General features: G+C 38.5%; 1 protein-coding gene across 1 annotated transcript; it reads right to left on the bottom strand.

Moving 5' to 3' along the window:
* Positions 1-4609: 4609 nt before the first annotated feature.
* On the bottom strand, positions 4610-10609 carry LOC102683209 (N-acetyllactosaminide beta-1,3-N-acetylglucosaminyltransferase 4). Its single transcript, XM_069182166.1, has 2 exons — positions 10175-10609; positions 4610-7017 (listed from the first exon to the last, which is right to left on the bottom strand). The coding sequence occupies exon 2, from the start codon at positions 7011-7013 to the stop codon at positions 5856-5858; it is 1158 nt and encodes a 385-aa protein (XP_069038267.1). The 5' UTR covers positions 7014-7017; positions 10175-10609; the 3' UTR covers positions 4610-5855.
* Positions 10610-14761: the final 4152 nt, after the last annotated feature.

Raw genomic sequence — 14761 nt, 5'->3', positions numbered from 1 at the left:
ATTTTGCAATTGAAGGAGAGTTTCAGATAAAGAAATAAGTACTGTGCAGGTATTAGCACTGTCACGGTAGATTGAACAGGATTTCTTTTGCTTTGCCTTTTTCGGTACGTGTTGGCAGAAAATATGCAATTTCTTTTGTTTCAGTAAAATTGCGTCTTATCATCATCACTAATTTATCCGATTTCCGATTGATCTAATTAATCTCGGCTTGTGGGTAATTGATTGTAGCGCATCGAGCTAATACTTCTACGAGTCCATCCTTAATAATCTCCGTGCAGTCCGCGGCTCGACACAGTCTAATAAAGTATATGTATAACATCTATTATTATCTCATTGTTTGGAATGTTTCTACCTAATTGGTTTTAGTGGGTTTAGCGGACTGTAGGAGATCATTGGAATCCCGTATCTTCTAAGAACTGCACTAGAAACGGGAGCACAGTACTATACAGTATGTACTGTAGCAGGAGTCTGGAAGTCTGAGTGCCTCTGTGCTGCAAATGCAGATTGCATGATTGAAATGGACGATGACGAACGGCGTAAAAACTGGTATCACTCATGCACGGCAGGTAGTATCTGTAGCCTCGTGTTGGAATATATTCTAAATTAATAGTTATTTAGAGGTCGCCACCCCCCGTTGAATTCACTGATTTGAGCAAGGGAATAAAACAAGCCCAGAGGGATATTCACTCAATTCACATGTTGATATCCAACGTTTAAACCACGTTTCTTTTCCAAGTTTTTCTGGGATTACAGAGTAATAATCCACTTACTTTGTTACAAGTGCTGTTAAAGTACTAAGGAATCAATTCTTTCCAATTGTCAGAAATCTGTTTTAGCGGCAATCTTTGTATTTAATACTGTATGGAAATAATGGACTTTTTAAAAGAGTTCTCAACTTTTGATATTTCGAAGGAGGTACAGTGACTACCCATGCACTGCCAGACACGTCTTTAACACAAGTGATATAAAACTGCTAAAATAACTCAAAAGTTAATGATTAAGCTTCCATTACCAAAGGAAGGCCTTCAATTAGATAGCGTGAAAATGTTCTAAGACTAATCTGACTTTTGTTTGCCTTTTCATCTGTAGGATAGAAATATGTTAACGTGAAACAACTCAACTTTTATGATACAGTATGTTTTACTATTCCGGGAAGAATGATATGAAGTGTAGCATCACATATCTGGGAAAACAAAAATTTAATGATGTTATAAATGTATTCCCCAATTCAATTTCGTACCAGAAGGACTGTGGTAGCAATGTGATCGTTAGCATCCTACAAAAAACCCCGATAAATATAAAAAATAAATATACTATTTTAAATGGTCCATAATTCTTTTCAGTTTTTACTTTCTTTTTAACCCTTTAATCTACAATCTTATCTAAAATTCAATAAATATTGGCCAATAGTACAGTACTGTTATGATTTCTTTACATTTCTTGAAAACCTTTAACATTAAGTTTGCTCAGCTTCACACGTCATATCGTACATAGTGATAAATGATAAAAAACTAGATGTTTCTTTGTATCACCCGGTACCAGTATATTCAACTTGGTGAACACCTCCTATAAAAAACATTTTCAACGTTTTGCAGTAGAATGTAGTAATAACAGACGTGTTCAGTGTCAGGTACGTTGTTCTAATTACAAAAATGCTCTAAACTAAAATCAAGGTGATTACTATTCATTCGTCTCCTTACAGAACCTTTTTGCTTCATTACTTTGTGAATGAAATCATCTCGATGCTTAACTATACTGCCAAGTGACCTCAATAAAGGCACAGTTGCACAGTTTGAACTTATTGCCCGCGCTACAATATAATACTTTATCATCAAATAGAACGTTTTTTCTCAAATGTTATAAAAAATCAGATCTCCTGTAATGTTTTTATTAACTTACAGATAGAGTATAATTATTATACTACATTTTCTTGTAGAACGTTGATATTTGCATTCAAAACATTTTGCAGCTTGAACGGTTTCTGTCGGATTAAAATGTGCGAGGAAAGCAAAGCCGATTGATGAGATTCTAGGTACTGTACATCTCTCTTTTTCTGGTGGAATATTATGGCTGGTGGGGCAATAGCGTTTTAATAGGGGGGGGCTCTTTGTAAATCTGTTGGATCCTGTGAACGCACCCGATTTAAAGCAAGCGTACTTCCATGCTGAATATACCTTGCATTGCATCTGATAAACAAATGACTTACTCGAATAAATGCCACCTGAAAATTAAACATTAAGTATTGGATGCTGACGAATGTCATTGAGTTATTTCTGATTTAATCTAGTGCATTGTTTTATTTAAACAGCAAAACGTTTTACGCTGTAATTATAAATTATTTCAATATATCGGGGCAAAATCTATGAAACAATGAAGAGGTCTGCTCGAACAGCTCGGACGCATATACAGTACAGTACTTAACCTGCGTGAAATGTTTAAGCTTCCTGATGTTGAAATACGTTGGAAACGCACCAGCATTTTAAAGCAAATGTTTAACTATCGCTTTTTTATCACAGGAAAGATAAAATTCTTTTGAAATGTAATATGTAATGATACTTAAACTTGCAACACAAATTGCGCATGTTCTCGCCAGACACGAAAGATGCTTGTAAAGCTTTCTTAATCCAAGGAGCAGCTGACAGTTTTACTGCTCTTGAGTAAACTTTAAGTCGTCATATTAAACAGCAACTACTATTCTTTTCCTCTTCCGTCTTCCATTCACGTTTCTTACTAGTGTCTATACACGCGATATGATTGTTTAAGCGGAAACTCTTGGAGAACAATTATTTATTTCTCAGATACAGAAAAACGAACCGGTACTGTGGTTTCAGAACATATCGGAACCCCCGACTCGTTTTCCATTTTGATTACGTTTTAAAAACTCCTCACAACTAAAATCCTGAATTACAAATTACAACCCACTAAATAAACTCTTAATTACAACCAACCTCCTAATACAAGACGATTATCTTCGCCTTAATACGTTTCATTTGAAAGAATAAGCGATTCTTCCAGCATTAACGATTTAAATTCGTAAGGTCTTTCAAAGAAATTGGTTTCACAAATGCTTCTGGTAAAAAATATAAATATGGAAAAAGCAGAATCGTGTGCAATTAACTTGTACATGTATACTACAGTATAACTTGCCACAGTTTACTGTGGTATAGCAGCTACCCCAGATAGACAAAACTAGTAAGGAATAAAGAGCTATGAGTGTATAAAACTACAGTAGGCCATTATTGTCACAGACTGAACACCACAGCTAGACAACTGACAAGAGTGAGGGTGATTTGCTGGAGTATTCGGAATTATTTAAGTAAGGAAAGGCTACTTTAAACTCATGTAATATTTCACTTTTGTTTGATTGTTTAGGATATTTTCACGAAAGCACAGTTCTAACATTATTAGTCCATATTAAACACAGCAATAAGAAGGGTAAATTGGTTGGTGTGTTTCTGATTATGCAAACAAAACATCAAGTGGAAAACAATGAGGAAAGAGTAGGCCTGACTTACGGCTTTATAACAAAGGTTATATTAAGAGTTAAATTAAACAGCAAAGTTTAGACCAGTTTTTTTTAGGAGTCGCAAACTCAATTTCTGCACAGTCTGCTGTTTTCTGGTTTCACCTTGGCCCTTAGTTACATAGATGGTCTAATTTTGTAATTTGCCTCACGACTAACACTGCTGACCACACTCCAAGGTGCTCAGCTATATAAGAGCTTAAAAAAAAACCTATATACCTTGGCTTCAGACTTTCTGTTCGGGTATCAAACCGCAAAATTAAGAAGGTACTCTGGCAGGTAGTCGGAGATTAAATGATTAAAAGCCCTTTCAGCATGTGAATTTATTTTAGTTTCTTTTTTGCCCGATTTCAGGTGAACTGGGGTTCGCTGCTTACTGTCAATGTTGCGAACAGGATAAAAAAAGGCAAAAGCCACACATTTTATATCTTGGAATATACTGTAGAAGAATTAAAAATATATTGCCATACAGTAGAAAAATTAAAGGTCATTATATTAATTGGTATTATTGTAAGGGATTCAAGTACAATTACAAAACAGACAATTTCTGATCTAGAGTAGTGCAGGTAAGAGAAACCAGATGGCTTTCTGGGACTTAGAGGAATGTCTTATACTGACAGGCTGAAAGAACTGAACCCTTTCAGTCTTGTTCAAATCCTCAAAGGCACTGACAAGCTCAACCCAGTAGATCTCTTCACAATTGATCACAGGGCACAATTGAAAACTGAGCGGTAGTGCTTTTGAAACCAAGAACAGGGGGTACTTCTATACCCAAAGGGTTGTAGGAGTAGGGAACAACATACCCAGCCATGGTAAAGCCAATAGCCAGGCTTCTCTCAAGAAAAAACTGAACTGCTAACCACAAAAGAGACAAGATGGGCCAAATAGCCTCCTCTCACATTATATAATACTATATTCCTCACATTCAAAGTTCCTTCGATGCAAATAATTACAAAAATACACATCAACAGTACATAATCTTATAAATGAAGTAAAAATATTTGACCTGAAGGTGTAATAAAGAAGGAAGATACCAGCTGTGAAATTTAGGTCCAGAAGCAAAGAAATTTATAGAATGTAGGACTATTTCATGTTTTTGAAAAATGTGTTTATTTTTCTCCAGTGTCACCCAAATAACACAGTTTGCAGTCTCCAAGCTCTCATTAAATACATGTTTAAGACATTAATCTAGAAAGATCCTGATCTGAAATTATCCCCCATAAAAACCAAATCAGTAGAACTGGTTCTGACTGTCATGAATATCAGTTCAGAGAAAAGGTCAAATCTTTAGTGCATGGAACTGATGTACATTTATTCAGTAGGACAAACAATTCAATTATTAAAGTATATTTTACCCCCAGTTTATTTTCCACAGGATTGTTTTATTTCTTTGTTAATGTGAAGTCTAAAGCCAATGTGCTGATGGAAGTATACATAATATGTGGTTACAGTTAACATTAAGCAGTACACAAAAGGTTCAGCTAAGAAAACATCTTAAATTAAAGTGCATAAGCTGTCCAACAGGCTCCACAGTTGCCCTATGTCTGGTGATAGCCATCTGTCATTTTTGTTAACTGGAAACAGTTTTAAAAAAAAAGATACAAAAGTTTAACCCTGCCACAGTCACACTCAATTAAAATGTATGAAAACAAAGTTATATAAAAGTTTAATATTCCCCCAACAGGTTCAAAATAGCTGAACACAGATCAAGCTAATATCAATAACAAGAATAATAGGCATAACATTAGAGATTAATAGAAACTTTATTGCTGTGACTTGAAAACTACGGGAAACATTCCTGAGAAAAAATCTTAATCCACTTTCTATAACAAAGGAACGATGAAACTCTTCAGTGTCAAATTGAACTCGTTTTCTCATAATGAGTGCCATCATAAACAGGAGTCAGGAGGGATTCAGCTAGGAGCTCCTGAGGTACAGGTGACATGACTGAATGCCCATCCTTCATTTTTATTGTCTGCTATGGCTTTATGACAAATGCCGTCAATGTGGCAGACGTTGCAAATATAAATACTTTTCCTAACCAGCTATTGTGTTTTTAATTGCAATGCTTTCCACTCACAAGGCCCAGTTACAAACACACTGGCTGGGATTTCACTAATATCACCTGCTCACCCTAACCAGTAACCTTCAGCGCCTGAGAGATGACTCTGACATTATCCACAGATGAGCTCTTACACTGCACTTCAGGTATGTAGATGTACTTTTCCCACAATAAGTGCTCATACTTACAAGTTATTATTTAAACCCCACCCCATCTCCATTTTTCCTTTTATTGCAAAAAGGGGAAACAAGAAAATACTATGCAGCACATTCACTGCAGAGACCTTTGTTCACTGATCACAGATCTGGCACATATCATGCTCTCATCATTTACTAAAGTCCACATGATCCACATTTCTAAGGGGCTCAGTTTATGAACGATCATGAGCTCTTTGTATATACAGGGGTCAAAAGCATTGACGGGCCGCCCAATTCCGAATGTTTTGAAGCCAGGGTGGAAGACCAGGGTCACATTCATTCTCTGCAGGCACATCCCAACAAAGACATCATCTATCGGGAAAATTTCAACATCTTTGACTGTAAGATCTAAACCCACCACAGTCTTCCGAGACATGAGGTAACCCCCTCCGCCAGCATAGGGAGGGTAGGTATTTTTGGAGTACATCTCCTTGGGGATAAAGTACTTGTTTTTCGGGTTTCTGATCGGATGGGCCACAAAAATGACATCGCCAACAAAGAGATGTTCCGTAGGGTTTAAGTCCTTGAGGTACTCCACAATGTTACCCGTGTTCACAAAAACGTCATCGTCCCCTTTGAACACAAACTTGGCACTCTGGCACTCCTGTCTGAACCAAGACAGGAAGTTGACTTCTTTGAGCGTGAGGTTGAAGAAATTGTCCACAAAGTCCCACTGCAGTATATCTCTGAACTGCTTGCTTTCGTAGGACAGGAGCTGGTGCAGAGAGTGTGCTCTAACTTTGTCTGATGATTGGCCAACGAGAAACACCAGCTTGACTTTCTTGCCTCCTATGGCCACCTCTTTGCCCCAGGTGTTCCTGATCGCAACCCTCCGGTCCACGTTGATCGCCGTGGACTTGATCGCAAGCAAGAGATAAAGGTCATCTTCGCACTTCTTGGGCTTAATCAAAACCGGAAATTCCCTGCAGTGTTTGTATTTCATGAAAGTGCGATGCATTTCAGGAAGGTCCTCAGGGATCAGTGAGTCATTGACACTGACATTGACCTCACAATTGAAGCTGGGCTTCTGGGGCGTTGCAGTTGTGTAAGTGGGTTTTGAAAAGGTATTATGTTTCCAAAATTGCCAAGCTTCCCTTTCTGAACTGTCTGTAGAGAATGCAGGATCACTGGTTCTAAATTCCACTTTCACAAAGAGAATGCAAATTAAGAGCAGAAAGAACAGGAAGTACCAGGTCGATAACCTTAGTGATCTTGATTTGCAAAAGTTCATGGCTCTGCAAGAGAAAAAAAAAACATGACTTTTTAACTAACACCAACGAAAAGGTCTTTGTTAAGTATTAAGTGACAATATGTATTCTCTCTAACAGAAAGACTAGTGTAGTTTTCATTATAGTGGGGTCTGGGCAGAGAGGAAGGGAAAAACTGGTTAAACTTGTTTTGTTGTTTATTGCTTATCTTGCCTCTGTTCTGATGTTTAAAATAAAAATCTGACCTAAACAAAATCCAACTTTCTCCCCTCCTTAGAGGTTAGATGGGTGACAGGTCATATTTACTAGATCCAAACGTACAGTAATAAACTAATTCTAGCTTTTAACATCAACATTTTCCAATACTGTCAGGCAGACAATATTCTTTAAGGGTCTCTTTAAGTTTAAATTTCACAAACACACTGCGTTCTCCCCCACTCGCTGTACTTTTCTGTGAATAGTTTAAATTTTTGCCTGTCTCCGCACACATACATTTCATTACTCTTAAATAACTCTAAATCAGACCCCAAATCATTTACTATACTTTCACATTTAAATTAATCCTTGAGTATTTTCTCTTCCATTACTATAGTTAAAGTGCGTTTCCTGGACAATGTTTTCCTCCATATGTTATGTAATGTATGTTTATTTAGAAGAACTGTCTAATAACAGAAGCAGCAACACCAACAAAGTACTGTAGTTATAAGAAAAACTAGAGAGACTGAACAAACCTTCTACCGAATTAAAAGAGCAGAGCCTGTTGCATTTTCCACAGCTCCTAGATCCAGAATTCCAAATGTCAAATCATCTGTCAACCAGTACTTTACCATTAGGTAGATGCCAGCAATGCCTATCATACTGATATCCACCATCATAGGCTACTTTGGGAATTTGCCTTGAGTGGGTGGAGTAAAGTTGTGACATGATTAGGGAAAACTGAGCAAATCAGCTTAACACTGTGCGTCAGTGACAACCACATCTTGTTTGATTAAATAGGTAGGGCCATTGCACATAACTGGAAAAAAAATTGTGAACAGTGGGATAGTAGATAAGTGGTTATACTCTAGAGTTAAATCTGAACCTCATTTACAGACCCAAGTAAACCCAGTGCAGTTAATAATTTAATATCTAAAATGTGGCAAAGCAAACACACCCTTTAATATGAATGTATCAAAAGTTCAAACCTCCACCCACAGTCTTTTTAAAATCTAGACTTCCTTTGATGTGTAATATGTTCACGAATCACAGTTTGCAGGATTTTGCCATTTGACAGGATAGCAGATTTGAGTAAAAAACTAACTTTTGCAACAGAAGTTTGAAACGCTGAGAAAACCTGTCTAATGAGCTATCTGCCAATATGAAAAGCAGAGTCAGTTGTACACTTTACTCCAAAATCACAGTAAAGTACATACAGTCGAGTTCTTATACAGTATCTACTGGGTCTTTGGTTAGCCAAACCAGTTTGCCCTGATTCCAGAATTCAGCACATAGAATCCTGACCAAAGGATCACATTACCCCTGTCATGACGTCCTTGCAACAGCTTCCTATCAGGTTCATGGCAACACTAAAATCCTCATGCTCACCTATAGGGCTCTGCATGGCTTGCAACCTTTGTTAATCTGAACAAGGCTTGGGTCCCCTCTTTGTCCCCAAAGCCTGTCTACACTCGGTGGGTGACAGGGCCTTCTCCTGACTCTCCCCCTAAAGAACCCCAAGGATATCAAAGAGTCACCAACTCTGAATGCTTACGGATATAGACTTTAAACCCTCTTCTTCAGAAAGGCTTTTACTTAATTGATGTCTGCCCCTTTACATCTTGTACTGCGTTCTAAAATCTTGTTTTTAATTACGCTAACTCTTATCTTCTGCCATTGTTTTCTTTCTTACTGTAAACTGCTTTGAGAAGCTACTTCTAAAGTTGTTATATAAAATAACTTTATTATTACTAAACGAGAAGTATATGTCACTCTGATATGCTAAGCAAGAAAAAAAAAACTACTTTGTAGAAATGGAAAATAATTGTATTCACTCTTAGTTACTAGACACTACCAAGTCGTATAAGACATTTAGAATAAATAGTTTAAATAACAAAAAGCAAAGAAAATTCTATTGAGTTCCCTACTTTTTCTCAAAGTTTCCTCCCTCGGTCAGCTTACACAACTCCAAATTTTAACTAAATTCCACAAAATGTCAAAAATAATTAGGGCTCAGAAAATGGTCGCTATCTTCACAAGTACAAGCTGAATGTGCTAAAAAAACCCTCTAAATCCTATTTAAGTCAAACCTTCTTTTCTCTTTTTCAATAGCTTATATTTGTCTTTCATACTGGCACTCCCTAAACTTTAGTTTCGGAAAATCACTCACAATTCTCATTATATGACAAAACTATTCTGTCCCAAGGTAACAAAGATATTTGCTCAGTTTTTAAAAGTTAAAAGCGCTGCCATACCCTCTATTCAAGCTGCTTGCAAGGACACCGGCCACTGTATCTCTCTCGTCTCCTCTAACACTATTGTAACGTCTTTTTAATCCAATAACTTCAAACTAAACATCCGTCGGTTTATGAGAAAGAGAATTTACCTGAAACAGCAGAAAGCATGCTTACTCATACCAGCCTTGAGATATCTCAGAGGGGACGCTGGGTGATGTATGGCTTTATACATCAAGAAACGGTATTTCTGGTTATTAGAAATGTCTGCAATATCTCGTTAAATAAGACCACAACTATAAAACGGTTCGCACAAACGTCCGCCGTATTTCAAACCAAATGCAGTCAAAATCACCATATTTAAAATACTAACAAAATCAGCTTCCATCTAGATAACACTTACAAATATTATGCACTCAACGGATAAAAGGTTCGTAACAATCCACATCACCACTAAATCAGTTTCGTGTAGTCTAGGATATTGCCAGAAATCGGACGTTTTAAAATTAACCCCACAAAGAAAGCCGGGTTTGGTCATGGTCTCGGTTTTCTGATAATGGATGTGCAACCTACACTTTGGAAGTAGCCCAGCTACACCTGATAATCTCTCTCATGTGCTTAACCAATCCGTCGAGGAATTAGTGATTGGAAAGTTTCTCGCATCGAAGTCGATCTACACTTAAACCAATGCTAAAAAAAGAAAAACATATACATTTTCCTATACAAATAGAGTCAATAACGACCGTGGTACTTACCTAGTTGGTCTTGAACCGAACGTTTCCAAAACAGCGAGAGGGTGAATTAAAACAAAATCACCGAGAGTCGCCTCGCAGTTACAAGTTCATTTCTGGAAATGCAATGCCAACAGCAGTCAAAGAAAGCGGGGGTCTTCTTTAAAAAAAAAAACCCGGAGGGCTAGATTACTATAACACCGTATTCTAACACCTCAGAAGAGCGAAGTAAGCGGCACAGTCTTCTTGAATCTCAAAATCTCAAAAGGGCGTGGAAGTTGTGCGGGTGCCTGGAAGCAAAATTGCAAACGCCTGGTGACTGGGTGACGCTGAAGCTCTCCGTTAAGAGCCGCCTCTCAGCCCTGGTCAAACATGAACACCCCAGTACGGGGTTCAGATGTGAGGTATACGTACACAAGAATGTACCTATACCTGTGTAACTTGTAACCTGTAACTATGCAGGGAAAGGTAGAATAAGAATTTTTCCAAAAAAATGTCGACGCCTTTTCTTTAGGAGAATAAAACAGTGTCAAATACACGGGCCTGTAAAATGGAAAGGGGTGGCCAAAGGCTGGTGGAATATCAGTTTGGAAAAATGATTTTTTCTGCACTTCTCATTTATAAATTACATTATTTCCAAAAGACAAAAACACAAACTAAGCCGCGATGAATCTCGAAACTCCTTTTTTTAACGCTCTGGGAAGTGTAAAATAAACTTTATTAACTATATTCATTACAGTTAATAACTATATTTATTAACTAACTCTAGAACCCGAATGTCGAAAAAAACGCAAGTCTAGTGCGAACTCGACAAGGGGTAGCCGTGCCTGAGGAAGCTTTTCGCTCTGGAGATGAGGTACCCTGCAGGACCTGTTTCACACTGGGGGAAAAAAAATCAAAGCAAGTTCAAGCCACAAACGTAAGACATGGTTTTGCGTGACAAATGCTCGCACTTTCCGAAAACAACAGTTTTTAAAATGCGCAGAGAGACGCTTTGTGAAGACCTGCACTTAGTAGTATGAAACTCTAAAAACATTTCATTACGTGTACCAAAAAGTCTAGGACGTCTTCAAAAGTAAGCTAGAAGTTATTTAATGATTTAAATACACGATTAACTTCATGTTCAAATAAAGTCGAAGCATGCTATATAAAATTATGGATTCCGTTTCCAATTCCGTTTCTTGTTATATTATCGTGTCTATAATAGACTTGTATATTACGCCAGAGAATTTCTCAAGATTGTGAGATTGTGGTAGAGTGAATGGGACTGAAGAATCACCAAGGTAACGGGGCTGGATTTCAGCCGCTCCTGATGTGAAGCTCATGCATAGAGTTTCCTTGGTGATGAATGATTCAGACATACGGCTTTTATTCGTCCGGAGTTTCCTTTAACTTGCTGTTCCTATCGGCTTTTTCTCTTTTATTCAAAAATAGAAGCCACCCATGAATGTCCGAGTGCTTTATTCGCTTTGCACATTGCACATCAAGAAAAATGAAACCGGCTGCAATGCTCATTTACATTTCTGGATGCGTTTGATATATTTATACACCAGAACTTTATCACAGTGAACACAGCTCCTACATTTCAGTTTTTATCCTTACATTTTCTTAGATGTTTCTATTTTAGGACCCACAAAACCAAACATTCCACGGAAAAGACTGAAAAAGTGGACGGGTGTTGTACTGATTGTTAGTATAGAAATCTTTAGGTCACCCCTGACGCTTCAGTAATGGTCTTGAAAATATCAGTGCCTGTTGTTGCTCAAAGCAGCTTCTTGCTGAAAGAAATCTGAGCAACCTGATGTAATTTCAAAGTACAGTATAGTATAATAATAAAGTATAGTCTACGGATAGTTCTCTGTGAATAAAACACTTAACGACAATTCCACATGCCTTTAAATAACATTGTGTATACTCCATTTTGTTTTATTGAAGTGTTCCGAAGTGACAAGCGTTCGACACTATTTTGTGTCTATTTGTGTTTTGAACCGAGAACACAATACAGCCATCAGATTCCGGCTTTCAAAATCCCCAAAGGCGCAAAGACAAGCAACTGAATGTCTTCAGAATTAACAGTGAAGCAGTGAAGCAGACTGAACTATTGAAATGCAATGGTTTCTTCCTCAGAAAAGCAGAGTTTGTTCAGCTGTAGGCAACGAATGTGCGACCCTGAGCCCAACAGTGACGGGATCGGTTTAACAGCTGAGCCCATTTTTGTATTGAAAAAAATATGTATCTCAAATATTTTGGGTGTTTGATGTTGAGTGGATGAAAACCAAACAGAAAAATATCACCAAAAATATGTGATTGACTGGCCAGGATTCTGCACACTCACAATCAAGGGGACCTGCATCATGAGAACCTGGGATTACAGTCCTGATGATGATGATGATGATGATGATGATGATGATGATGATGATGGGAGTACTGAATACAGTAGGAGCAGGGGGGCGAGGCACAGAACCAGTTAAGTAAAGACACTTAAAGAAGAAGGTTTTGAGTGTGGATTTGAAGGAGTTTAGAGAAGGTGACTCTCTGATATCCTTAGGGATAGAGTTCCAGAGCTTGGGAGCATAACAGGAGAAGGCCCTGTCACCCATAGAGTGTAGATGGGCTTGGGGGACGGACAGGGGACCAGAATTTGAAGAGTGAAGGTTGCGAGGTGGACAGTAGGGGGATGATAGCTCAGACAGGTACTAAGGTGCCAAGCCAGGCAGAGCCTTATAGGTGAGCAGGAGGATTTTAAAGTCGACACAAAACTTGACAGGGAGCCAGTGGAAGGACTCCAGGATAGGAGTAATGTGATCACTTGCACTAGACCTGGTCAGGATTCTGGCTGCCGAATTTTGCACATACTGGAGTTTGTTCAATGTGGATTTAGAAACCCCAGCGAGTAGAGCATTACAGTAGTCGTTTCAGGAGAAGAAACATGTGTTGATCAGCTTTTCAGCCACAGTTAGCGATAACATAGGACATAGTCTAGCGATATTTCGGAGATGAAAGAAAGATTCAATATGAGTTTTGACAATATGTTGCATGTGTGGGTCAAATGTCAAGCCTGAATCAAATATTACCCCCAAGTCTTTCAGTTTAGACTGAAGTTCAAGTACAGTACCATCCACAGATAGGGTTACAGCATTGGCCTTACAAAGTTGATGAAGGGTGCCAATAAGCATGACTTCAGTCTTGTCACAGTTTAGATGAAGGGAATTTGGAGTCATCCATGTTTTTACGTCGGAGATGCAATGAGATAGAATAGACAGTCACATCAATGTCAGGTTTAGTATGGATGTACAGTGCCTTGCGAAAGTATTCGGCCCCCTTGAACTTTTCAACCTTTTGCCACATTTCAGGCTTCAAACATAAAGATATAAATTTTTTATTTTATGTGAAGAATTACCAACAAGTGGGACACAATTGTGAAGTGGAACGAAATCTATTGGATTTTTGAAACTTTTTTAACTAATAAAAAAATGAAAAGTGGGGCGTGCAAAATTATTCGGCCCCTTTACTTTCAGTGCAGCAAACTCACTCCAGAAGTTCAGCGAGGATCTCTGAATGATGCAATGTTGTCCTAAATGACTGATGGTGATAAATAGAATCCACCTGTGTGTAATCAAGTCTCTGTATAAATGCTCTGTGATAGTCTCAAGGTTCTGTTGAAAGCGCAGAGAGCATCATGAAGACCAAGGAACACACCAGGCAGGTCCGTAATACTGTTGTGGAGAAGTTTAAAGCCGGATTTGGATACAAAAAGATTTCCCAAGCTTCAAACATCCCAAGGAGCACTGTGCAAGCGATTATCTTGAAATGGAAGGAGTATCAGACCACTGCAAATCTACCAAGACCTGGCCGTCCCTCTAAACTTTCAGCTCAGACAAGGAGAAGACTGATCAGAGATGCAGCCAAGAGGCCCATGATCACTCTGGATGAACTGCAGAGAACTACAGCTGAGGTGGGAGAGTCTGTCCATAGGACAACAATCAGTCTTACACAGCACAAATCTGGCCTTTATGGAAGAGTGGCAAGAAGAAAGCCATTTCTCAAAGATATCCATAAAAAGTCTCGTCTAAAGTTTGCCACAAGCCACCTGGGAGACACCCCAAACATGTGGAAGAAGGTGCTCTGGTCAGATGAAACCAAAATCGAACTTTTTGGCCACAATGCAAAACGATATGTTTGGCGTAAAAGCAACACAGCTCATCACCCTCAACACACCATCCCCATTGTCAAACATGGTGGTGGCAGCATCATGGTTTGGGCCTGCTTTTCTTCAGCAGGGACAGGGAAGATGGTTAAAATTGAGGGGAAGATGGATGCAGCCAAATACAGGACCATTCTGGATGAAAACCTGTTGGAGTCTGCAAAAGACCTGAAACTGGGACGGAGATTTATCTTCCAACAAGACAATGATCCCAAACATACAGCAAAATCTACAAAGGAATGGTTCACAAATAAATGTATCCAGGTGTTTGAATGGCCAAGTCAAAGTCCAGACCTGAATCCAATCGAGAATCTGTGGAAAGAGCTGAAAACTGCTGTTCACAAACGCTCTCCATCCAACCTCACTGAGCTCGAGCTGTTTTGCAAGGAAGAATGGGCAAGAATTTC

The sequence above is a fragment of the Lepisosteus oculatus genome, chromosome 22 (genome assembly GCF_040954835.1).
Source record: "Lepisosteus oculatus isolate fLepOcu1 chromosome 22, fLepOcu1.hap2, whole genome shotgun sequence".
NCBI lineage: Eukaryota > Metazoa > Chordata > Actinopteri > Semionotiformes > Lepisosteidae > Lepisosteus > Lepisosteus oculatus.
The sequence above is the reverse complement of the archived record's forward strand: the minus strand, read 5'-3'. Positions and strand labels throughout refer to the sequence as shown.